This window comes from Schistocerca americana, chromosome 4 (assembly GCF_021461395.2).
Source record: "Schistocerca americana isolate TAMUIC-IGC-003095 chromosome 4, iqSchAmer2.1, whole genome shotgun sequence".
Classification (NCBI taxonomy): domain Eukaryota; kingdom Metazoa; phylum Arthropoda; class Insecta; order Orthoptera; family Acrididae; genus Schistocerca; species Schistocerca americana.
Window position 1 is genome coordinate 603,316,249 of NC_060122.1, and position 27,432 is coordinate 603,343,680.

The following is a 27,432-nucleotide window of genomic DNA, read 5'->3' on the forward strand; positions in this document are numbered from 1 at the left end:
CATCAGCTTAAAAAATCCACTGCTGACATGCAGGGTCCATGGATTCATAAGATTGTCTCCTTACCCGTACACGTCCATGTCCCTGATACAATTTGGAACGAGACTCGTCCGACCAAGCAACATGTTTCCAGTCATCAGTAGTCCAATGTAGGTGTTGACGGGCCCACCCGAGGCGTAAAGCTTTGCGTCATCCAGTCATCAACGCTACACTATTGGGCTTTTGGCTCCGAAATTTCCTATCGATGATGTTTCGTTGAATGATTCGCACGCTGACACTTATTGATCGATCAGCACTGAAATCTGCAGTAATTTACGGAAGGGTTGCAGACCTGTCAGGTTGAACGGTTCTCTTCATTCGTCGTTAGACCCATTCTTGCAGTAACTTGTTCCGGCCGAAGTGACGTCGGTGATTTGATGTTTTACTGGATTCCTCATTTACACGGAACACTCGTGAAATGGTCGAACAGGAAAATCTCCACTTCACCGCTGCCTCGGAGATGCTCTGCCCTATCGCCCGTGCGTCGACGATAACACCACGTTCAAATTCACTTAAATCTTTATAACCTGCCATTGTAGTAGCAGTGACCGATCTTTGAAATGCGGCATACTCTTATTGTCTTATATTGGCGTTACCGACGGCAGTGCCGTATTCTGCCTGTTTACATACACTCCTGGAAATGGAAAAAAGGACACATTGACACCGGTGTGTCAGACCCACCATACTTGCTCCGGACACTGTGAGAGGGTTGTACAAGCAATGATCACACGCACGGCACAGCGGACACACCAGGAACCGCGGTGTTGGCCGTCGAATGGCGCTAGCTGCGCAGCATTTGTGCACCGCCGCCGTCAGTGTCAGCCAGTTTGCCGTGGCATACGGAGCTCCATCGCAGTCTTTAACACTGGTAGCATGCCGCGACAGCATGGACGTGAACCGTATGTGCAGTTGACGGACTTTGAGCGAGGGCGTATAGTGGGCATGCGGGAGGCCGGGTGGACGTACCGCCGAATTGCTCAACACGTGGGGCGTGAGGTCTCCACAGTACATCGATGTTGTCGCCAGTGGTCGGCGGAAGGTGCACGTGCCCGTCGACCTGGGACCGGACCGCAGCGACGCACGGATGCACGCCAAGACCGTAGGATCCTACGCAGTGCCGTAGGGGACCGCACCGCCACTTCCCAGCAAATTAGGGACACTGTTGCTCCTGGGGTATCGGCGAGGACCATTCGCAACCGTCTCCATGAAGCTGGGCTACGGTCCCGCACACCGTTAGGCCGTCTTCCGCTCACGCCCCAACATCGTGCAGCCCGCCTCCAGTGGTGTTGCGACAGGCGTGAATGGAGGGACGAATGGAGACGTGTCGTCTTCAGCGATGAGAGTCGCTTCTGCCTTGGTGCCAATGATGGTCGTATGCGTGTTTGGCGCCGTGCAGGTGAGCGCCACAATCAGGACTGCATACGACAGAGGCACACAGGGCCAACACCCGGCATCATGGTGTGGGGAGCGATCTCCTACACTGGCCGTACACTACTGGTGATCGTCGAGGGGACACTGAATAGTGCACGGTACATCCAAACCGTCATCGAACCCATCGTTCTACTATTCCTAGACCGGCAAGGGAACTTGCTGTTCCAACAGGACAATGCACGTCCGCATGTATCCCGTGCCACCCAACGTGCTCTAGAAGGTGTAAGTCAACTACCCTGGCCAGCAAGATCTCCGGATCTGTCCCCCATTGAGCATGTTTGGGACTGGATGAAGCGTCGTCTCACGCGGTCTGCACGTCCAGCACGAACGCTGGTCCAACTGAGGCGCCAGGTGGAAATGGCATGGCAAGCCGTTCCACAGGACTACATCCAGCATCTCTACGATCGTCTCCATGGGAGAATAGCAGCCTGCATTGCTGCGAAAGGTGGATATACACTGTACTAGTGCCGACATTGTGCATGCTCTGTTGCCTGTGTCTATGTGCCTGTGGTTCTGTCAGTGTGATCATGTGATGTATCTGACCCCGGGAATGTGTCAATAAAGTTTCGCCTTCCTGGGACAATGAATTCACGGTGTTCTTATTTCAATTTCCAGGAGTGTATTTCTGGATTTCAATACGCTTGCCTTTACCAGTTTCTTTGGCGCTTCAGTGTAGAACTGCCACCAGGGCTAAGTTTGATAAGGTGACCTAGCAAGCAAAACCTACCACATGGCATTGGTGGACGTAAAGACTGACCAAGATGAGCATACATTTTAGTCAGTTATCCAGTAATGCAGAAGAATGTAAAATTCCGGTGATATACTGTTCGTCTGTACCCAGTAAAGCTGGGCCTTTGACGAAGATTATGAAAGTGAGGATAGAGGTAAGTATGCCGAAATTTCGACGGAAGAATCCCAAGCTGAGCCTACAGTTAGTCGGATTGCATTGGTTTCACTCCACCTACGAATGACTGGTGGTAGCAGGAAGCTGACAGGGATTCATTGAAGATAGATACAAAGAGGAAATGGAATCTTGATTAATGAGACTGCATGCAAAATAATATGACCAACTTTTCACCTACCAAGGTCAATTTCAGGAGTCACGCAATTGAATATTACACAGATACAGCTGTACTAGCTTGAGGCAATGTTAGGATTTTTGCCCAAACGAAGGATATCCTTTTCGTATCAGACTTTGGAGCTGGGCCTAATACAGTCTGTGGATCAGTTCACTGTCGTGCAACCGGGGCTCATCTCAGCTGTGCATCTGATACAGCGTATCACATATCACAGAGGACAGCAGTTCTTCTGAGCGCCATACAGAGTCCCATAGTGGCCCTGGTCCTCTTATGTGCTGCTTTCATTTATAAGGCGAAAAACCAGTAGGCAAAAGGAACCATCAGTGACACAAATCCTAGTGGATTGGACACCAAAGACGAGAGAGGAGAACTGCAGAATTCTTGGTATCTTGTGCATAAGTAACAACGTAACATTAAGATTCATGCGTATGTAGGTGAGGCAAAATGCCTGAAATATCACGAAATTATTCTTGTTATTATAAACACTTGTACAAGATATTGCAATAGGTTAGATTCTGAGTAAGAGGAACTCATGTAACTAAGGAACATGTAACAGTAATTAGAGATCGACCCGCGGACTGAGTAGTCCCAATGGGAAAATAATATATCAGCGTAACGGAATAAGACAGTTTCAGCACGAATTTGCAGCAACGGATTCCCGCCGCACCCATGAGTCAGGTGAGAGCTTGTTGATAGTAACTTTGAGAAACATGAAGTAGCAAAGTATGTTGCACTGATATGGCCGCAAGAGCTGACAAAACGTCGTGCTTCGCGAGACTGCAAGTAACTCTTGCACAAGCCGATATCGAAACCAACTCACTGGTTCTAACATAACGTGCATCAGTACACATCTTGATGAGGCACACTCGCGAAACCTACGCACAGTGCTGACTATAAATAGGGAGCAGTCAGATAATAACAGTCCATATATGCTCCTTTTCCTCGAACATATCCGCGTCCTCTACATCTCCCGCCGCCTTGATCCCTCTCAGCCCTTGGTTGCTCCTCACCTCTCCAACCCCCGCCCTCTGCCGCGCCCTCAGCGTTGGGTCCCCCCTACCCTCCACCTCTACACCCTTCAAGGTGGCTTCCGTCGACTCCCCCTCCCGGATGATGCCCTCTCTCCCTCCATTTATCCCTCCTATCAACTCTGATCCTCACCTCCTCCTCCTTACCTCTGTCCTTTCCTTTGCCAGGCTTCAAAATGGTTCAAATGGCTCTGAGCACTATGGGACTCAACTGCTGAGGTCATTAGTCCCCTAGAACTTAGAACTAGTTAAACCTAACTAATCTAAGGACATCACAAACATCCATGCCCGAGGCAGGATTCGAACCTGCGACCGTAGCGGTCTTGCGGTTCCAGACGGCAGCGCCTTTAACCGCACAGCCACTTCGGCCGGCTTTGCCAGGCTTCCTCCATCCACCTTTCGTCCTGTTTTTTCCCCATCTACCCTCTCTCTGCCTCCCTTCTCTCCCCTGAGTCATTTTTGCTCTCCCCTCCATTGCCTTTCCCACTCCTTCTCGCGACCGATCAGTCCCCCCCTCCCCTTTTTCAATCTACTCTACCTCCCACGACTGCCCCCCCCCCCCCCTTTTAGTGCTGTTTTAAGCGAGTGTTCAGAGTTGTGCATCCCCTGCCAGTGTTGCGAACAGCACCATACTGTTTCTAGTTGTGGTTTTCATCTCATGCGAACAGAAATCAGACTGTCGCCATGTTATTTTTTTGACTGTGCCTGTGTACTTGTTGTGTATCTTCATCCACTTCGTCAACGCCGTGTTTTTATATTTTAAATTCCACGACATTCCACCAGTTTACAATTTTTTACGTGGGAGGGGGGGGGGGAAATCAAAAGGCAATAAAGGACAAAAATAATAATAACACTGTCTTTAGTGTCACAGCTCTGTTTGACGAAGGTGCTGTGCTACATGGGTGGGTCGGCGTGGCACTAGTACCACTTGACACCAGAGTCCCGCATGCAGCTGTGATTAAAGAGTTGGCTGTTGGGGTAGTTTGCCTCGCCTTGGATGTGGTAACTGGGCTACAGGCAAGGGGGAAGCGTCTTCAGCAAGGGAGAGCACCAAACCACCGATGGGCGGAATCCGACGTGAGCGGGACGACTGACATTTTCACCGCCTGAAGCAAAGGAGACTGTGGCGTATCCCTCCAGCTGTGAGCAGTCCTCTGTCCCTATCGACAGACTCCTCAGCAGCATTCCCGTACCTCTGACGGCTTCAGACTGGAAACTGTTATGTTCGTCTTCTTGGAGATCATTTGCAGCCAATCAACAATGGTAATTTTGTGGATTACAATGCGCCATGTCATTTGGCCACAATTGTTAGTTTCAGGAACATTCTGGGAAATTCGGGAGAATGATACGATTTACAGACGGGGCACACATTTTCAACTATCCCCGTTGATATTTATCAGCGCCTGTAAGCAGCTGAATGTCTGGATTTCATTATAATTTCATTCTTCGAGAGCTGCAAGATCACCAATGGTATCTGTACATATACCACCTTCATTTATTTTTTTGGTCATCAGTCTACTGACTGGTTTGATGCGGCCCGCCACGAATTCCTTTCCTGTGCTAACCCCTTCATCTCAGAGTAGCGCTTGCAACCTACGTCCTCAATTATTTGCTTGACGTATTCCAATCTCTGTCTGCCTCTACAGTTTTTGCCCTCTACAGCTCCCTCTAGTACCATGGAAGTCATTCCCTCATGTCTTAGCAGATGTCCCATCATCCTGTCCCTCCTCCTTATCAGTGTTTTCCACATATTCCTTTCCTCTCCGATTCTGCGTAGAACCTCCTCATTTCTTATCAGTCCACCTAATTTTCAACATTCGTCTATAGCACCACATCTCAAATGCTTCGATTCTCTTCTGTTCCGGTTTTCCCACAGTCCATGTTTCACTACCATACAATGCTGTACTCCAGACTTACATCCTCAGAAATTTCTTCCTCAAATTAAGGCCGGTATTTGATATTAGTAGACTTCTCTTGGCCAGAAATGCCTTTTTTGCCATAGCGAGTCTGCTTTTGATGTCGTCCTTGCTCCGTCCGTCATTGGTTATTTTACTGCCTGGGTAGCAGAATTCCTTAACTTCATTGACTTCGTGACCATCAACCCTGATGTTAAGTTTCTCGCTGTTCTCATTTCTACTACTTCTCATTACCTTCGTCTTTCTCCGATTTACTCTCAAACCATACTGTGTACTCATTAGACTGTTCATTCCGTTCAGCAGATCATTTAATTTTTCTTCACTTTCACTCAGGATAGCAATGTCATCAGCGAATCGTATCGTTTATATCGTTCCACCTTGTATTTTAATTCCACTCCTGAACCTTTCTTTTATTTCCATCATTGCTTCCTCGATGTACAGATTGAAGAGTAGGGGCGAAAGGCTACAGCCTTGTCTTACACCCTTCTTAATACGAGCACTTCGTTCTTGATCGTCCACTCTTATTATTCCCTCTTGGTTGTTGCACATATTTTATATGACCCATCTCTCCCTATCGCTTACCCCTACTTTTCTCAGTATCTCGAACAGCTTGCACCATTTTATATTGTCGAACGCTTTTTCCAGGTCGACAAATCCTATTAAAGTGTCTTGATTTTTCCTTAGCCTTGCTTCCATTATTAGCCGTAACGTCAGAATTGCCTCTCTCGTCCCTTTACTTTTCCTAAAGCCAAACTGATCGTCACCTAGCGCATTTTCAATTTTCTTTTACTTTCTTCTGTATATTATTCTTGTAAGCAGCTTCGATGCATGAGCTGTTAAGCTGATTGTGCAATAATTCTCGCGCTTGTCATCTCTTGCCGTCTTCGGAATTGTGTGGATGATGCTTTTCCGGAAGTCAGATGGTATGTCGCCAGACTCGTATATTCTACACACCAACGTCAATAGTCGTTTTGTTGCCACTTCCCCCAATGATTTTAGACATTCTGATGGAATATTATCTATCCCTTCTGCCTTATTTGACCGTAAGTCCTCCAAAGCTCTTTTAAATTCTGATTCTAATACTGGATCCCCTACCTCTTCTAAATCGACTCCCGTTTCTTCTTCTATCACATCAGACAAATCTTCACCCTCATAGAGGCTTTCAATGTATTCTTTCCACCTATCTGCTCTCTCCTCTGCATTTAACAGTGGTACTCTCTTTGCACTCTTAATGTTACCACCGTTGCTTTTAATGTCACCAAAGGTTGTTTTGACTTTCCCGTATGCTGAGTCGGTCCTTCCGACAATCTTTTTTTTTTTTCAATGTCTTCACATTTTTCCTGCAGCCATTTCGTCTTAGCTTCCCTGCACTTCCTATTTATTTCATTCCTCAGCGACTTTTATTTCTGTATTCCTGATTTTCCCGGAACATGTTTGTACCTCCTCCTTTCATCAATCAACTGAAGTATTTCTTCTGTTACCCATGGTTTCTTCGCAGCTACCTTCTTTGTACCTATGTTTTCCTTCCCAACTTCTGTGAAGGTCCTCTTTAGAGATGTCCATCCCTCTTCAACTGTACTGCCTACTGCGCTATTCCTTATTGCTGTATCTATACCGTTAGAGAACTTCAAACGTATCTCGTCATTCCTTAGTACTTCTGTATCCCACTTCTTTGCATATTGATTCTTCCTGACTAATGTCTTGAACTTCAGCCTACTCTTCATCACTACTATATTGTGATCTGAGTCTATATCTGCTCCTGGGTACGCTTTACAGTCTAGTATCTGATTTCGGAATCTCTGTCTGACCATGATGTAATCTAATTGAAATCTTCCCGTATTTCCCGGCCTTTTCCAAGTATACCTCCTCCTCTTGTGATTCTTGAACAGGGTATTCGCTATTACTAGCTGAAACTTGCTACAGAACTCAGTCTTTCTCCTCTTTCATTCCTCGTCCCAAGCCCATATTCTCCTGTAACCTTTTCTTCTACTCCTTCCCCTACAACTGCATTCCAGTCGCCCATGACTATTAGATTTTCGTCCCCCTTTACATACTGCATTACCCTTTCAATATCCTCATACACTTTTTCTATCTGTTCATCTTCAGCTTGCGACGTCGGCATGTATACCTGAACTATCGTTGTCGGTGTTGGTCTGCTGTCGATTCTGATTAGAACAACCCGGTCACTGAACTGTTCACAGTAACACACCCTCTGCCCTACCTTCCTGTTAATAACGAATCGTACACGTGTTATACCATTTTCTGCTGCTGTTGATATTACCCGATACTCATCTAACCAGAAATCCTTGTCTTCCTTCCACTTCACTTCACTGACCACTACTATATCTAGATTGAGCCTTTGCATTTCCCTTTTCAGATTTTCTAATTTCCCTACCACGTTCAAGCTTCTGACATTCCACGCCCCGACTCGTAGAACGTTATGCTTTCGTTGATTATTCAATCTTTTTCTCATGGTAACCTCCCCCTTGGCAGTCCCGTCCCGTAGATCCGAATAGGGGCTATTCCGGAATCTTTTGCCAATGGAGAGATCATCATGACACCTCTTCAATTACAGGCCACATTTCCTGTGGATACACGTTACGTGGCTTTAATGCAGTGGTTTCCATTGCCTTCTGCATCCTCATGTCGTTGATCATTGCTGATTCTTCCGCCTTTAGGGGCAATTTCCCACCCCTAGGACAAGGGAGTGCCCTGAACCTCTAACCGCTCCTCCGCCCTCTTTGACAAGGCCGTTGGCAGAATGAGGCTGACTTCTTATGCCGGAAGTCTTCGGCCGCCAATGCTGATTATTTATCAAAATTTAGGCAGTGGCGTGTATCGAACCCGGGGCCGAAAACGTTTTGATTATGAATCAAAGACGCTACCCCTAGACCACGGGTACCCTCACCACCTTCATATAGATAAGGATTACCGGCCAATTATCGTCTTCAGCGTGGATGCACTCACATTACCCGAACTCTTGCGGGAATCGGTAGATTGACTGCCGCGAGTAATGAGTATGTTGGGCAGGGGCACTACAACTCTACTGTGTGGACAGGAAGTTGGAAAGAGTGGGTCTCACTCGGAGCATGCCAGAGATAAGACCCCGCAGTCGCACTATTGTCTGTGTCTACAGTGGCTCAGTCGGATAGAGCGTCTTCCCTGTGAGCAGGAGGTCGTGGGTTCGACTCCTGATCGGAGCACATATTTTTCAACTGTCCCCGTTGATATTTATCAACGCCTGTAAGTAATTAAAGGTCTGGATTTCATTATAATTTATAGCTTAAGAAGTCTTCGAACCAATCACATACATGGGAATCTATTCCTCAAGCCTGTACCCTCGTTAACAGTTAACTTGTGAGTTTCTATTTTCTTATTTTAATGTCATTAGGCTCCATAAGTCGTTAATTCATCTTACCCGCACCATTAGCGCCACCACTTGGCGCTTCCCAACAACTTCTACTTTTACCTCACTCGACTGTGCGTCGTCCACGCCTCAGTATACATTTCAGTGGCTACAGTATTTACTTGTGAGGCACATGTCTTTCAATGCTGGCGTATCTACACCGTTTGCTACTGCTGCTTGATGAGTTCATTTACTTCCCTTACCCTGACGGATGTGAACGTCAATGGCAGCATGGCATGACCTCACACAAATGCGGGATGGTTTTTGATCGGTACCCCTGGGATTTGCAGAAAGATGATAGAGGCTAGAACGATTGGGGTGGTTGTAGGAATCTGGAACATACTCTCATAACTAGTACTGGAATTCTTTACTAAATAACTTCTACCTAACTTTGTCCTGATACTGCACTCCAGAAACATAACTAATAACAACTATCTTTCTTGAATACAAATGACTCATTAACAAACATTAACGGGATTATACCACAAGCAAGATAACCCAATTCTGGTATTACGTGCATAATAGATGCGCGAACTAGAGACTGTGAACCTAGCGAGCTGAAGCATATTTTAATCTGACTTCGCTGACGACCTGTAGCTGACTCGGCAGGTGCGATCTGCAAGTCTCTGTCTGTGCCATACTGCCCATACGGTGGCGCTGCAAGCGCCAGCGAGTCCAGCGAGGTTGCAAGTGCTGGACCGCTATCGATTATCGCAACCTCTAGCGTGGTGTCTAACGTTGACTCCACACTGACTACTTGGCTTCTCGTGGATTTCGTCGTTTTTTGTTCCTGCATTGAAGTTTTTTCATCGTTTCAGGATTTTTATCTCCAGTTGGCTATTGGGTTTTCGCTTCAACCGTTTTTTTTCATAGTTTTAATAGTGACTAAGATGATTGGCACCATGGCTTTTAATACTGACTAATGTGGCCTCTGCTGACTTTTTGAGGTATGTTTGTGTCCTTGCACCATTAGTCTGTTCTACAACTTGATGGTTTAGATAGGTTCACGAATTTAAACTTTCATGTTGCAATTACTTTGACATATTTTGCAGTTAATCTTATGATGCGCTAAGACCCAGTAATGCGTCATTAATTAATAAATACTGGAATAGAGACTGTCTTTAATTTGAAAATGAATCCTTTCGGTTTTGCTGCACTTCATCACCTGAAAAGCGACTTGCACAGAGTTCCCATTAACACGTATGTAGAATTATAGCAGGGAATTGTTCCGTGGTGTCAAGATTTACGAGGTGACCCGATTGTGTTTTGAAGATTTCGTAGCTCACGGCACAGACGAGTGCTGCATTGCTTCAAAATGTGAGTACGACACGTGGAGCACACCTTTTAACCGACGTGAGTGCGCAGTAATTTGTCATGTAACGCGATGAAGTAGTATTGCACATCTTGTTAAGGTAGGCTTTGGGTGAAATTTATGCTCAGTTATAGGCCTTCGTAATCGAGTTTACTTTTCAAATTTATTTTCACTAACTATGACAATACTTCACTATCGCGGCATGTAGCCACACATTCTCAGTGTCTCGCGAACATCGCGTTTACTGAAAAGATTTTGCTTCTACGATTATTGTCATACATTTCCTGTAAATACTAATAGATATTTCTTAGTTACACTTAATCTGCTTGACTATAGCGTATTTTCAAAAATACATTGAACTCCTTTCCTTTATACTTTCTTTTTAAAATTAGGTGTCGTTTTTTTCCACTTACTTCTGTTACAATGGTTCAAATGGGCACATGTGTCTGTCCTCCAGTAACTTGTATTGTATTCGTGACAGCTATGTAAGCCACTGGGCCGATCAGTCTGATGTTGACCCTAGCTAGGGGACATGCTAAAGACTGGAACGTGTTTTATTTTTAGACTTGAGCATATCTCCTCTTAATTCTGACCATTGCTTCCTCGCAATGTAATTTTACGTAAGTAACCTGTGTACGTGATGAAAGTTGTCGTCTTGGTTAATGCTTTATGTCACACTTAATTTTCTACGTATTATTTTGAGGGTTGCTCAAAATTTCGTCCATAGAGGTGTCGAAACCTAGGTCAAAGTAAAAAACAGCTTTTTGCTAACCGGTTGGCTGCGTAATTGCTATGTTGAAACTAACATGTGGTTACTGAGAAACAGCCATGTTTAACATCACTCACTTTCACTGCTGTCAGTTTTCGCTAGTAATCATTCTCTACTCTACATACAAATTCTGCACTTGGTCGCCTTTGGTGAACCCCTCAGCTTGGCGCCCCAGCGGCTGCTAGTGTTACTTGGGCCACAAACCGTCCTGTCGACCAACTATATCTTTCCTGACGCCTTCAAAAATGGGCTCAAGCGTTTCTATTGTCGTACGGTGGTAGTCACTGAATTTATCTGTACAATTTCGTAAAGGCTTGCGTGTTTCAAAAAACTTCCATGCAGACATGTCTTCGTTACACTGATGTACCCATGACTTTTTTTTAAGTCTCTTATTAACGAGATTGCTCTTCTCCTGCAGAAAGCAACCTAAATCGACCACGGGGCACGTAATCGCTCTACGTCGGGTCGGGAGAAATACGGATCCAATGTAGGCGCTCCCGATGGACGACGTAGGGCGACATCGGGTCACGTAAACGGCCTACATCGACACGGATCGGACCGGGAGAAATACGGGGCCAATTTAGATGTAGTATTACCAGCAGGAGATATTTGTGTAACTCAGCCTCCTGCGTTGCTAAGTGTAGAATTAGTTTAGGGCTATGAATAATTCTTACAATTCATTACACTTTTGTTTTTAGCAGGTCTTCATGCAGCGGAACTCTAACATTTAACGAGATGGAGGCATAACTGGACATAGTATTTGTACCAGTAACTTGGTGAAAGACTTTCACAGAGTCAGTACTGCCTCTCAGGATAAAACCAACCTTCTTAGGTAATGTACACTGCCAGTGATGATCCGTGTGTCAAGTTAAATACTTTTTATGATGATCAAGATCTGTTGAATAATTTTTCATCTTACTTTTCTGTTTTAAAGCGATCGAGGAACTGTCTAGAAATATAATTTGATTTTCTCACACAGTAAAAGTACTTGACTTGTTACATCCAAACGTAACTCTCGTAAAGAACTATTAAAAAAAGAGCAACGCTGTTAAGAATTAATAGCGAAAGAGATACGTCTGAGAGGCTGCGATACAGTATATTTTTTTCAGAGATTTTCTTTATTTCTTTAGAAGTATATAGCACACCTCAAGAGTTTTAAACAATTCCACCATTTCCTTTGTTTACTTTAGTACCTCTGTTAAGATTCCCAAGCCACATCCGAGATGCACTGCTAATGTTTAGAGCGACTGAGCAAGGAATACTTTAATGTCCGTTTTTAACAGTATGTTTTGGGAGACAAAGGTGTTGTAATATCTTCTGCATTCCACTTAATACGAAGTTCCTTCCTTAACAAGCGTCTAACACGTCTTCGTATGAAATACGGGGACAAAGTAGCGTACAGGTCTTTGCTGACAGCTTTATATTACAGTTTATATTAGTTACATTTGCTTCTGTTACATGTTACATAGCACTCAGGTTTAAATTTCTCCATACCCACAATTATTTTCTTAGGAAACAGACTTTTCTTTTTTATTGCTCCCAAATACTTCTTGGGATCTTTAGCTTCTCTACGTCTCCCTAAGTTATCTTTAATAGATTCAGTAGTGAAAGAATGGTTAAGTTTTCTCTGTTTTGAAGATAACGATTTCTCTTTCGGACAGATGTTGTTCGTGTCCTAGCGACACTTTTTTTGCAACGAGTTAAAGGTAAAAGTAAGTACTTCGAAACTTTGATATGCTTAGCAATGTGTGATTAATTACAAGTATAGAAGTTCACATTGAATTTTACGAAAGGTATATAAATTATGAGAAAAAGAATTATCTTTTGAAAGTTTTATTGAAGCTTCTTTAAATATAGTTAAGAAATTAATTTCGAGATTACCTCAGGGGAGCGTTGTAGGGACGATTTATATTAAGGTCCTAGTGGAAACGATGAAGGCTCCGTGAAGCTGTTCGGGAAAGACGCTGCTCTCCATACGAAACTCGTGGCGCTATAATCCTGATAGCGAAATACGCACTCTGGAGGACAACGGCACAAGCCCCCATGAGACAATTCAGATTTAGGTTTTCCGTGAATTCTCAAAATCTGAGATGTAGATGTAGGAGAACAGAAACAAATGCGAATGTTTTCACAGACACATAGCCCTTCAGACCATGTTAAGGACGACTTAGAAGATCTGTTAAGGATTGGATTGGATTGTTTGGGGGAAGAGACCAAACACCGAAGTCATCGATCTCATCGGATTAGGGAAGGATGGGGAACGAAGTCGGCCGTGCCCTTTCGACGGAACCATCCCAGCATTTGCCTGGAGCGATTTAGGGAAATCATGGAAAACCTAAATCAGGATGGCCGGACGCGGGATTGAACCGTCGTCCTCCCGAATGCGAGTCCAGTGTGCTACCACTGCGCCACCTCGCTCGGTGATCTGTTAAGGGGAATTCGCATCGCACGTAGCACAGAAATGGCTTATAAATGTACAAAGTGTAACTGAAGTTGATAAATGGTAGCACAAGAAAAAATAACGGCTTGCTTGACATAAAGTGGAGTAAGAAGTAAGGGAATTTTCCTAAGTTTAAAGTAGGGTTACATAAGGTGGCTGAGGACTGGAAGGTAGCTGAATTATAATAGATGGGCACGGGCAAGGAACGATATCTTCAATAGAAGAGCTCAACTGATATCAGAAATCGATGTGCAAATGAAGAAGACGTTACTGAAAGTGTGTGTCTTTAGTGCAACATTCTATGGCAATGAAACGTGGATCGCCGCAAATGTGGAGGGGAAACTGGAAGGACTGGAAATGTGGTGCTATTGAAGGATGCTAAAAATTGAGTGGAAAAGTGCAATACGAAATGAAGGAGCACTAAAAATATGTAATGAAAGGTATCTATGGAAGGCACTTACTAGAAGATGGAATGGATTGGCTAGACGTCGGTTACGGCATCCAGAAATAGTTAACTTCGTTTGAGAAGGAACAGCAGACTGGAAAACAGTGGAGAGAGATAAAGACTGGAATGTGTAAAGCGTTATAAAAGATGCTTAGGTTGGCAGCCAAGCAGAGATGAAAAGATGAACACAGAATACGAAAGCTTGAATGAAAATAAAGTAAAAAAGTCCTGTGCGTCGAAGGATAGGGCGTAAGCAGCAGCAGATGCGTTATTGTTGTTGAGCAGTTTTGTAGGACTGCGTTCCTGCTCCACAACTCAATCTCCATCCCAATCACCACGGATTCGAAAAACATCGGTCATGTGAAATGCAACTTGCGCTACTCTAGTATGACATCCTGAAAGCCTTGGATCAAGACAGTCCCATAAACTTGGCAGGTGGATGGAACACATTGCTAATGTCAGACCTCCTTAAAAGTCTCCCAGTCTTACAGGATCTGCCGCTAGCACTTTGCCACTACTCGGCTCTTTTAAGGATGATGCGGCCCGTAGGAGTCTGGCACGTACAAAATTTCGTAGCATTATGGGAAAACATGTAACGGCTGATCAATTCGCGCAGTTCAGGACAGATAGCTGGAACATTCTTATTTCACGAGGCTATAACTGTCTGAAAAATCAGCGGCAGTAGAACATTGTTTAAACAAGGGTCAGAGAACGAAACATGCGACCAAATTTTGGAACAGTTTTTAAATGGAGATAAATAAAATCAAGTTGGCAGACAGTTTGGCTAATACAGACATGGGTTTTCGTCTTAGCAGGACGTGGAATACTGTACAACGCTCGTTGCTATGGCCAGCCCGAGAGTTCGACGATAATTTTTAAGTACGAAGTATCATTTTCGCCGTTATTCTACTAGGAGAGGCGCCATAAGGCAAACCTCGAAGACACCACGTGTGCTGGTCGGTTCATGTGTCGTCTGTGGTATGGGGGCCTACGTAGGACAACGTTATCCAGCGTTGACAGTTGGAATCAGTTTTCAGTGGTACTGAGCATCAGCATCATCTCTCCTCAAAGTAGTAGACAAGTGGATCGTCGACATATCGAGCCATGAGAATGGCTAGGTCCCGGGTTAGTTTCTCGGTCCCATACACAATTTTAATCTAAAAGTATGTTTCATGTCAGTGCACACTCCACAGCAGAGCGAAGAATTAATTCTGAAAACAACATCGAGGCTGCGGTTAAGAGATAACTCCGCAATATCCTTCCTTCCGCGCTTGCTAGTCCTGCAAGTTTCGCACAGGGACCTCTATGAAATTCGGAAACTAGGTGGGATGTGAGTACTGTTCTTGTGTGGTGCTCGTGCTTGGGTAGCTCAGGTGGTAGAGCACTTGCCCATGAAAGGCAAAAGTCGCGAAATCGAGTGCGAGGAAGGTTAATATCGAATCATTTAGGTTTTAGGATCCGGCAATCTGAGGAGACTACCAAGAATTATTACGCAGGGAAAGTCCACAGAGTCACACACGTAGTCGCACTTTCGTAAAGTGTTTGACTTGGTACTACAGATTCGCTTATTATTCGTAAATACTATCGTATGCGGTATTTAGTAAGAGTTATGACTCCATTGAGGGAGGAAGCAGCATTAATTTAGCATGGAAAATCATTAACAAATGTAGAACGAACTTTAAAGGCACTTCAGAGAAGCGTGCTGAGTCCATACCTTTTCATTTATTAATGCCCTTGCAGACAATAGTAATAGTAACCTCCAACGTTTCGCAGATTTATTGTCTCAAAATAGCTGCACAAATATTCAGCCAGAGCTGGATAAGGATTCAAAGTGTCTATACATTGTCAACTTCTGTTCTGTGTCCAGAAATGTACTGTATAATTCTGCACGACATATAAGGAAATAAGTAGTACTGTACGACTACAATATCAGTGTTACAAATGAAACCAGTCAAACAATACAAGCCCCTAGGTGTAACAATTTGTAGAGATATGGGAAACGCTACAAATTATTGTAATTGCGAACATCTATCTTTGCAGTAGTGAATAACGTACAGCATCATTCCGCCTCCCACCAACGACCATATACAGTATGTTACCTACAAGTTGGCTCGTAGGGGAGGAGGATGCTCGGAGCGAAGACAGCAAACGCCGGCCTTCACATTGACAGCCGTGGGTCGAAAGTGGGGAAAAACACTGCTTGCCACAATGTAAATCTGTGGTTAATGCTTCCTTAAATTAAATGTCACGCACGGAGGAAAACGTTGCTTCAATTTAGTTCATAATCAAAAATTGAATTGTCTTATATATTAAAGCTCTTAATAAATTTCCTAACTGCAACAGTTAAATATGCTTACCTCCAGGAACGGAATGAGTACGTAACAGAGCAAAGTGCAACAGTAACAACACAAAATAGACAATGTACAGAAAGGAAAGCAGGTGCCGGCTCCTTTGATTTGTATGAAATCAAGCGTTGCTCTCGGCGCCATATTGAAAGTGAGTGTTGTGTACATAGTTCTGCATAGTCAGCCCGTACACAAATTTCCCACTAGAGCGCGCCCCGCTAAGCACAACAGCGCAGGCGCAGCGCTCGTCCATCTCTGCACTACGAGGTGGCGCTGCCATAGAGATGGACCAAATTCTGCTTCCGCCGATCTGCGTATTAATATGTAACGCAGCCAATGAGATTGCTGCTTATGAAGAACCTTTTCTCCTTGCGGATCACACTTGCGCAGTGATACATGAACGTGCGAGGTATTATAATGCGTGTACAGACCTCTGATTAGTCAGTCTGCATTTGTCTGCACCAGTCTATACCAGTCTACATTTGTCTGTACCAGTCTATAGTCAAGTTTCAGTCTGCGCCTAATAAGATTATCATATTCCTGTACATAGCCATGAAGATAAATTTATAGACACTTTTGTCAAGTATTAGAGATATACAGGGTGTTACAAAAATATATGGCCGAACTTTCAGGAAACATTCCTCACACGCAAATAAAGAAAAGATGTTATGTGGACATGTGTCCGGAAACGGTTAATTTCCATGTTAGAGCTCATTTTAGTTTGTTCTTCCACCTACGCTCAATGGAGCACGTTATCATGATTTCATACGGGATACTCTACCCGTGCTGCTAGAACTTGTGCCTTTACAAGTACCACACAACATGTGGTTCATGCGTGATGGAGCTCCTGCTCGTTTCAGTCGAAGTGTTCGTCAACAACAGATTCGGTGACTGGTGGATTGGTAGAGGCGGACCAATTCCATGGCCTCCACGCTCTCCTGACCTCAACCCTCTCGACTTGCATTTATGGGGGCATTTGAAAGCTCTTGTCTACGCAACCCCGGTACCAAATGTAGAGACCCTTCGTGCTCGTATTGTGGACGGATGTCATACAATACGCCATTCTCCAGGGCTGCATCAGCGCATCAGGGATTCCATGCGTTGGAGGGTGGATGCATGTATCCTCGCTATCGGAGGACATTTTGAACATTTCCTGTAACAAAGTGTTTGAAGTCACGCTGGTACGTTCTGTTGCTGTGTGTTTCCATTCCATGATCAATGTGATTTGAAAAGAAGTAACAAAATGAGCTCTAACATGGAAAGTAAGCGTTTCTGGACACATGTCCAAATAACACTATTTCTTTCTTTGTGTGTGAGGAATGTTTCCTGAAAGTTTCGCCGTACCTTTTTGTAACACCCTGTATGTGAGAATAAGATTAACGTACCAATACCAAGGGAACTTCAGTTTGTCAATTGTAAATAGCATCCAGAACCAAGTTAAATAATTTTTATGCTTGTTATTATTTTAATAAATGTGTGTGAAAATAATCAAGTTCTGTTTAAAGTTGGTCATCGTCAATCTGCTACTCTAAGCGTGCAAGTGGCATTTCTATCGTGACCTAACGGCAGAAGATAAACACGCCACGATAAGACCACGAGACATATTGCTGACACTCGTCTAATTCGTTAGAGCGACAAGGCAAATGACCTGATGGTGTGTGTACTGAAGGTCTTACAGTACGCACACCACACTGAGTAAATGTGAAGTGACAGCTGCTTACTGCTATGGCTCGAAATGGACATTCTTAAGAAACGGAAATAATCCAAGCAACCAAATGAAACTTCCTGGCAGGATAGAACTGTGTACCGGACCGAGACTCGAACTCGGGACCTTTGCCTTCGCGGACAAGTGCTCTACCGTCCTCACAGCTGTACTTCTGTCAGTATCTCGTCTCCTATCTTCTAAACTTCACAGTTATGAGCCACATCGTGGGGAAACTGGCAGTCGTTAGTAACATACCACGTGGTAAATGGTGCCTGACAGATCAAGATAGAAATGCCCAAACACATACCATTCTATCTGCAGATCGGTGGTGTACTAGCGATCGCCATTCATGATGATCAGCTACAGACATGTGCAAGATGTGGACAAGAGGGCTTTTGCTACAGATACAGCCCACTGACGCAGCTCCTAAAGTCACGGTCAGTTCTTTACCAGACACTTACATCTCGGCTGTGCGCAACCCAGATGTGTCACTTCAGGAAGCGCCTTTTCACTCGCTGGCACGATGGTGCGGCTGAGACCTGAGGTACTATCTCCTCTGATGATGACGAAGCCATCGACTCAATGATCGGCCCATCCATTGCGATGCATATCGAAGTGAGTGTGGTGCCTACCTCTGCTTTCCTTCAGATTGGCATGGCTTTGGAAGACAAACATTCACATTCCGACATGGGACAGCACGTCCAAAAGCAATGGACTCCCTGAAAATGGATGAAGTGAAGTCGAACGCCCCCTGACGACACACATCTTCATGTAGTATTACAGGCAGTGGACTGTATACCAGACAGTGATCTCCCTTCGAGCACCTCGATGACAGGAGTGCCCACTCCCATTGTCCGTTCTACCACGCCCCCAATCCCACCTGACAACGATGGATCCCATGGTTGGAGGTTCCCTGGATCCTCCAGTGGCAGTGTCATCACCCGTAGCCATCGATGGTTCTACAATCGCCAGCCACCGGTTCCGATCTTCCAGGCTGACAATGTCGATGACAGAGCATATCAGGATGCTGGCCCAGCCATCAGAGAGTGCTTCGCAGTAGCGCATGACACAGCTTCCACCTACTAATTACAGCTACAGTGGCTGTTCTATTGTTCAAATGTGTGTGAAATATTATGGGACTTAACTGCTAAGGTCATCAGTCCCTAAGCTTACACACTACTTAACCTAAATTATCCTAAGGACAAACACACACACCCATACCCGAGGGAGGACTCGAACCTCCACCGAGATCAGCCGCACAGTCCATGGCTGCAGCGCCTTAGACCGACAGTGGCTGTGCTGTATGTTCACGCCAGCTGGACATATATGCATCTGTGCCAAAAGGGTGAGCACATCCACAGCACTATCGCATAGCGCTGAAGAATCTGGCCCCCATTTTGGGTTCATATAAATTGGCAATGTCTCGTGGCACCATTTATGCTTCTGATGTCGACGTTATTCTTGTATAAGCACCAGAAGAACAAGCAACTGAAGACTTCAAATCAACATAACGAAAACAAATAAATCTAACAATAACATCACCAACCCTCTGCCAAAGAAGTGATCGCCACTGATTTCTATGCCCCCACCAGCGACACAGCACATATCCTCCCATGTCTCTGACAACAGTAGCGGAGTGGCTATCTTCCTCTGTGTACAGCTCCCCACTAAAGATGCAGTTTACCTTCCTAATGACAGGCGTATGGCCCTCATGGTGTTTGGCGTCTACATCCTGTATATAATGTATATGCCCTGTCTGGCTCCAGTTGATGTCATGAATGAGACCTTCTTTGCTGATGAGGTATCGCCGCTTTTTGATGGTCCCTTTGATGAAATGGTCCTCGGTGGCGACTTGAACTTCACACAAGGGCCTATTGATCAACTACCACAACATTCCCCACATGTGGCCCCCTCTGTCTTAATCGACTGACTTCAGCTTATCATCACATAGACGTGGGTCTTGGCACCCACGCAGGTTTCACATACTATATGGGACACTCATCCAGTCATGTCACCTGTATATTCCTCACATATTCCCTTGGTGACGACAATCGACGTGCTGAGGTTCGGCCTCTGGCTTTCTCCAACCATGAGCCACACAACTGCAGTGTCACCCTCACTTGCCACCAGGTGTGGCATACTCATGGCCTCTGTAAATAAAATTTTCCCCAACTGACTATCCCTGACTGCTGAAGGATCATCAAGAATAAACAATTTTTTTCAGCCTTCAGTTGCAAGGTAATTTTACTCGTTTACCTAGGTTTCGATTCCAGTAATGGAATCTTCTTCAGAACAAAAAATTAAATTATTTTGTGAGCCAAACACTGGCCATGTCACAGATTAAAAATTAAAACAATAAAGACGCATGATCATAAGATTATGATTATGCGTATTTATTGTTTTAATTTTTAATCTGTGACATGGCCAGTGTTTGGCTCACAAAATAATTTAATTTTTTGTTCTGAAGAAGATTCCATTCTGGAATCGAAACCTAGGTAAACGAGTAAAATTACCTTGCAACTGAAGGCTGAAAAAATTTGTTTATTTGCTGTACATTTCACAGTTGCTGACACGCTGCAATATGTTAAAGATTTGTAAATTATCAAGAATGCATGGACCCTCCATCGTCGATGTCACACTGTGTACATCTTATCCTGTTGGTTATCCTTTGCAAAACCAGCTCTAAGCAGGGTAATGATGGCGTTTGGCAAAGATGTCAAAGCTTGGTATATGTGCAGCGTGGACTTTTATTACACCATCCTACATGACTACATTTCGATGGCATCCCTTCTGCCCATCAGGTGACAATACATCATGCTAAAGCATGTATTACTTCACTCATATGGCGACACTTGGGAGGCCACATTGACAGGTGCTTCACCTGTAATTATACACCTAATGAAACGCCATCGCCGGCCGGTGTGGCCGATCGGTTCTAGGCGCTTCAGTCTGGAACAGCGCGACCGCTATGGTCGCAGGTTCGAATCCTGCCTCGGGCATGGATGTGTGTGGTGTCCTTAGATTAGTTAGGTTTAAGTAGTTCTAAGTTCTATGGGACTGATGACCTCAGATGTTAAGTCCCATAGTGCTCAGAGCCATTTGAACCATTTGAAACGCCATCGATGTACTGCCTCCTCACAGAAATACGACATCGTCGTCGAGCTCTCATACACAACCACACTGATCCAGAAGGACGATGATGTATTACCCAATGCGCAATTCCACTCACATTTCACACAGTTGTATGTTCCCATCCCACATCACCCGACCTTAACTGATGATGCAACTGAACTCATCATCAACACAGTGCCATAGAACGTGACCACTGATGAAGATCTGGAAACTATCAGTGGGGAAGCTGGCAATAAGTCCGTAGATTCTGCAACTTCCTCCTCGAATTTTACACTTCTTTTAGCTATCTGTTGGTACCGACTTGGACATCCATCTGTCATGAACTGATGTCCTCAAAACGATCCCAGCGACCTTCCTTGAAGGGGTCATCATCCCAGGCTCTAAGCCACATGGGTGATGACAGATCTGTGATTACCACCCCATCACTCTACCATCACTCTTCCATCTGTTGGCACGGCGGCCCAAGAAGGCAGCAAGACACTTCACGTCCCTTGATCAGGCTTCACTGGATGGTGACACCAATATTCACAAGGCCCTTAATGGGTTTCCAGCCCATGTAGTAATAGTGGTAATGCGTCTCTTGAGTGGCACGACTTGAAGAATACTCTACAATGGTCGCCTCACCGCGCTTCTAGCGATCGTGTGCTCTGTCAGACAGGGTTGCCTATTTTTCATGACATTACATGCTTTGTCGTTCGGACCCATAATCCAGGGGGTCAGATGGGGCCAACACTTCATTAACACCGTTTTATGGCCTGTGCTGACGATCGTGTCCACTATATAAGCAGTGAAGATGATGCCCATGTGGCTCTGATATTAGTGGCGACATATGGGGAGGCATCCAGCAGTTCTCTTTATGTTTCGAAATGTCAGGCTCTGCTCGTTGGAGAGGGCCTGCCTGAGAGATGTCATCTCTGGCCACCAGCGTCCGCTGTTTGGATATTGGTTTTATGAATGATCATCGCTTTATGGCAACAAACGGCCGACGTCTCCTCCAAACGTTCAGGGCTGGCCTTGTGGACCACTGGCTTAGAGCCCTCGACATTGTATACCATGCAGAACACGTGAATGTCTAACATCCTCCACATGGCACAAGCATTCCCGGTCTCGATTACGCTCACCCATCGTATGATGATATCCATGGCATCCTTTGTCTGTACCAGGATGTTATTTAAAGTTTAGTATTTCTGCCTTGCCCTCCCATGGGAGCCTAGTCGGTTTGACTTATTGCCCAGACCAAACAAAGTTATGACACTTTTTGATAGCTCCCAACTAAGAGTCTAGCACCATTGCCCTATGAGCCTCACTGGACTGCTGTTACATAAATATGTGCCGGTCTCCATGTCAGCCGCAGTCATATTATCAGACAGCCCATCCCCGTCCTGTTACATTCAGCATTTCTTTCTCGAATTAAGTTACATCTTCCATTACTTACCACTCCCATGAATACTCCATATAAAGACTGCACACAACGCAATTACAGATGCATTGGTTCCCCGATCTCATCAAACTCGTTTCATCAGATCATGTGGCGCCTTGTGAGGAAAATGGTGCATGCATGCTTTCTTCACACCAATGTCCAGTTCGTCTGGTATATCACTGTCAGTGGCAATTGGGTCAACCAATTTCGTTTGCATCACATCCGCTACGCTGACACACCACTGTGAGGTGCACGACACAGACGCCCACCGATTCTTATGTGGCCTGTTGTCTGTTGTCTGGAGGCTCGAGCAGCGTATCGTGGCTTTCCTTACCGGACAGAAACCTGCTCAGATCACTTTCCAGACACTTTTATTCCTGGATGTGGTTCATTACCCCCAACGAAAACTAACACTGTGAACTGGATATGCGGCCATGCGGTCTATCATGTCGTGACATAGGTGGGAGAGGGTGAAAAGGGGTTACTAGTCAGTCTGTGCTCTCAAGCGGTACAGAAGGACAATTCACAGTGAAGTCATCTGATTGTTTTCTTCCATCTGAGCCAACACTGGTACAGGCATTTACTAGAAATGTAGGTAATGAGACTTGGTAGGAAACTCGTTGTGGAGACTCTTGGACAAACAGGATACTGAAATAGTTGTTTATTCCAGACAGGACTAACTAATACACTGGAGGCTAGTTCTAGGGTTAGAAAAAGCATGAATAACACTCTTAAATCAGAAGCCAGTGCAGAAGCCCCAGGAATGGATGATAACCACAGTAGCAAACACTAGCAGCATCTTAAGGCAACAACTTAGTTGCAATCCAAAACATACTGAATGTGACACTGTGCTCTGAGGCACTCCAAGTGAGAGAGCAGACTTACGTGGAGCTGGACCGAGGCTGCAGTCGACAGACGCGGATTCGGCGCCCAGATCGTCTGACTGAGAACTCCGCCAAAATGTGGAATTAGGGGTTTTTAAGAGTCGCGTGGGGGCACTGTTTTTCCCACTTAAACCACCCAGCCAATCCCGCAGGTATCTTGCAGGCGCCTGCCAGTCACGGTTTAGTTAGGTCGCCTCTACTGCGCCTAAGGCGGGGATGTTAATGCAGTTGCACTAAGTCCGTATTTGGTAACAACATTGTTCAGCTAAAAGCTAAACGTAACTGCTCTGTCAAATAAGGCTTGCAACATTATTGTTATACGTCATTTAGCCCCGCCCCTCGGGCTCCCCGGACTAGGGACTGCTAGGTCAACAGTTTTTGGCGTTGTAACTCTCTTTCTAACCCTTGTGTGCCTACTGACGTTGCTGTTCTCAGGGCTGGTATCAAACTGGCTTTATACACTACTACGTGCCTGTTGGTTACAAAGTTCTATGGTGGCAGCCCACCACAGCGTCTAGACGACACATGAAGTTACATGCTAATTCCTTTGGACCACGTCTGGGGGCGTCTGCATTTTCGCAAGGTTCTCCTCTTATGGTTTACTTCATGTAACGATATCTCTCCTAGTTTCGTCTGCCCTCAGCATCGTCTCTGCTTCCGCGCCTTGTAGCGACTGTCCTCCTTTCTCACAGCTTCAAGATAACACTACAATAGCAAGGAATAATCAATATATTACAGGTCTTTTTGACCTCGACGAGAAGTCGGAACTGGGTTACTGGACGTACCTTAGTGATCGACACTGTACACTCGTTCGCATCCCCAGATACAAGCACTTCCTTACAGATTTTCTATGGAGCGCCTTTCATGACCCGCCTTCCACCTGGAATAACCAAGCGATGAGATTCTGGTGCTTATTTTGCTGGCATGATGCTCTGAACGAACTACAAACGGAATCTCCTTTAAAATTTCCGGAGGCGTGAATCACTCCTGGAATTCTGGTAAACAAAATAAAATTAAAAAATGAAATAAAGTAAAGAAATACAAAAAGAGAAATAACGCTATAAAACAGCCCCTACAAAACTACATTCATTTTCATCGCTCCTCTGTGTGCTGTCTCCCGCTACTTTCTTCCTGTCCCACCCCGTTTCAATAATAGGTTAGTTGCTTAGAGATGGAAATAGATAGGCGCCGTTGCCTGAATAGCTGAGATTCATTTTTTTCGTAGGAAACAAGTGTCGTTGGTAAGTACAACTTTTTTTTTTAAAAAAAAAGAAAAAAAGTGGTTAAAGTGACCGCTCTCTATAAGAGGGAAATCCGGGTTCAAATCCGGGTCCGTCTCACCAGCCTAGATATTCGTATATCACAAATAGGTAGTATATCCATATGTAACATAGCTGATGCCAACATATTTGCGGCCAGTGAATGTATTTCCAATTAACGTAGGTAATACTTTAATTGAAGACAGTAGACTACATTAAAAATTAATTTATACAAATGTTTTGAATTAGGCCCAGGCCTACAGGTTCAGACTAACATATTATGTAAAATGAATTATATTGCTTAACAAATGACAACTGATTAGTGTCATGATGATACGTTTTTCCAGCCTTGTCCAAAATATGAGATGTGTTTCAGGTTTTCCTTTATCTTTCAGTTGTTGCGGAATGTCTTGATGATTGGTTCAAATGGCTCTGAGCACTATGCGACTTAACTTCTAAGGTCATCAATCCCCTAGAACTTCGAACTACGTAAACCTAACTAGCCTCAGGACATCACACACATCCATGCCCGAGGCAGGATTCGAACCTGCGACCGTAGCGATCGCGCGGTTCGAGACTGAAGCGCCTAAAACCACTCGGCCACCGCGGCCGGCTCGTGTACTTCCATCAGTCGTTTTGTGAGAGCCGATTGTTTCTTTCTTGTATGTTCTTTCCTCTTACTGCCGCTCATGATCTATTTCTAACTTAAAGAGCACAAATAACTTTTTACTTTGAGGCAATCCCAGCAACTAAAACGCACAACTAATAAAATAAACAAAACTTTTCCATTTGCCTATAGCTTCAGTCGCAGCTGCAGCTACTTATTCAGTTTCAATATGGTAGACTTCGTGCCACCACAATAAATTTTGGAGCATGACCTGCAGCCGAGTTTCCGGTCTGTATAAGCGTTACTATGTGGTATAGCACAGCAACCAACAACACACACCATTGTCAACAAGTAAAGCTGGGCTGCAGCCAAAATCAAATGACTAACGTCCACCCGCTTCTATCGATTCAGCGCTAGGGAGTAGGTCCGCCAACTTAAACTGTACTGGCGACAAATGTTTCACCGACAGATCCCTAAACGAGGGTGTGTTCCGTGCTTCAGCTACGTAGTGGAGTTTAAATACTGTCGACATCATAGTGGCACTTAGTAACGACCACACAAGTCACGTTGGTTTGTGGAAGCCAACCGTTTCTGAAAAGAAGGCAGGTGGGCGGCGAGATCGGGTACACACCCGGTGTCGCTCACACGCAGAGATGTGTCGGCTCGGAAGGCGGCTGCCCTCACAGGGTGGTGGTGAAGGGCCGCGGAGACAGCGTGGGGCGGTGCAGCGAGAGGCCGTCGTGCAGCTGGCTGCCGTTGGAGGCGGCGGTGACGGCCACCGTGGGCCGCGCCGGGGGCGGCGCCTCCGCGGACCAGCAGGCAGCGCGGCAGCTCCACGACATTCGCTGCATCGCCACCTGCAACGCGACAGCTGCGCAGGTTCTGGAACACTGTACGAACCTTTAATATCGCTATTATTATGAGGGACGTTCCGAAAGTAAGTTTTGTCATTGTTTTTTGAAAGAGAAGATGGTTCACCAGGTGACGCAAATAAACGCCATATGAATTAGGGCTGTTGACAAAATAGCGATATGTCCACACATTGAATTTTTCAAAAAAATGTGTCGGGGACACCTTTCCCCCGATGTAATGATATATTGATACCAAAATGACAATATCGAGTGCCGATATTTATTATTTTATGTTATATATTTTCACAATATTCGGTAAGTACAGAGGGGTCTAAACAAATGTATCCACTGTTTCAAAGTCCTTAACTTGCAATCTAATTGACGAATTTGTCTCATTTTTGGTGAAAGTGTATCGTAATGTCCAACTTAAAGACATAATTGTAGGTGTTCGAAATGTTCACCATTAACATCCACACACGAACGATGCCGCTGAACTGCAGCACAAACTACTGACTGCAACGTGTTCAGTTGGATATTTGCACATGAATGTACTATGGGTTCTCGAAGTTCATCCAATGTGTGTGGCTTTTGTCGATAAACGCCGTCCTTTAGTGTTCCCCACAGGTAAAATTCCAGAGGAGTAAGGTCTGGGGAACGTGGTGGAGTGTGCTCCCTGCCGCCGTTGGATAAGCAGCTGAGCAGCAAGTCGTATACTCCTAGCTCACTCGTTTGTTACATAGTTTAATTCTTAATTTCTTTGCGTGTTTTTGGTACTTGCATTGTTTAATTCATAAATTTCGGACGTATTATAGTATTTGAGAGTTGTAGCATCGCGTTTTAGTACCTGAATAGTGTAAATTCGCGTAGTCGTTTGTCTACTGTTTTTGTTTTGAACGGCCAGTGTCGGTTGGTCAGTCAGTATGCTCCCTGCTGCCGTTGGATAAGCAGCTGAGCAGCAAGTCGTATACACCCAGCTCACTCATTTGTTACATAGTTTAATTCTTAATTTCTTTGCGTGTTTTTGGTACTTGCATTGTTTAATTCATAAATTTCGGGCGTATTATAGTATTTGAGAGTGTAGCATCGCGTTTTAGTACCTGAATAGTGAAATTTCGCTTAGTCTCCTTCCGCCGCCGAGCAGTGTCAGCAGTGCGCAAGTAGCAGCATTACTGCATTTACTAGGCAATCTTGTATTTTAATAACCGTTTAAATTTTGTCGATTTGTTTGCGCTCTCTGTAGATTAGTTCAGACGTTCTTTGTAAAACAGTTTTTAGCATGGATAGGGACTGCAACTTCTGTGTTCGGATGCAGGCTGAGTTGGCATCCCTTCGCTCCCAGCTTCAGGCAGTGTTGGCTTCGGTCACA

At 44.9% G+C, this 27,432-nt stretch overlaps 1 protein-coding gene across 2 annotated transcripts in view; it reads right to left on the minus strand.

Annotated features, from left to right (window-relative positions):
• The window catches only part of LOC124612766 (beta-3 adrenergic receptor-like), a 310,137-nt gene that overhangs the window by 40,318 nt on the left and 242,387 nt on the right, over positions 1-27,432 (minus strand). For both annotated transcript variants that reach the window (XM_047141160.1, XM_047141161.1), the window contains one exon: positions 25,847-26,072. In XM_047141160.1, coding sequence (XP_046997116.1) covers positions 25,896-26,072 — 177 coding nt within the window. In that variant the 3' untranslated portion in view covers positions 25,847-25,895. The remainder of the gene's footprint in view (positions 1-25,846; positions 26,073-27,432) is intronic.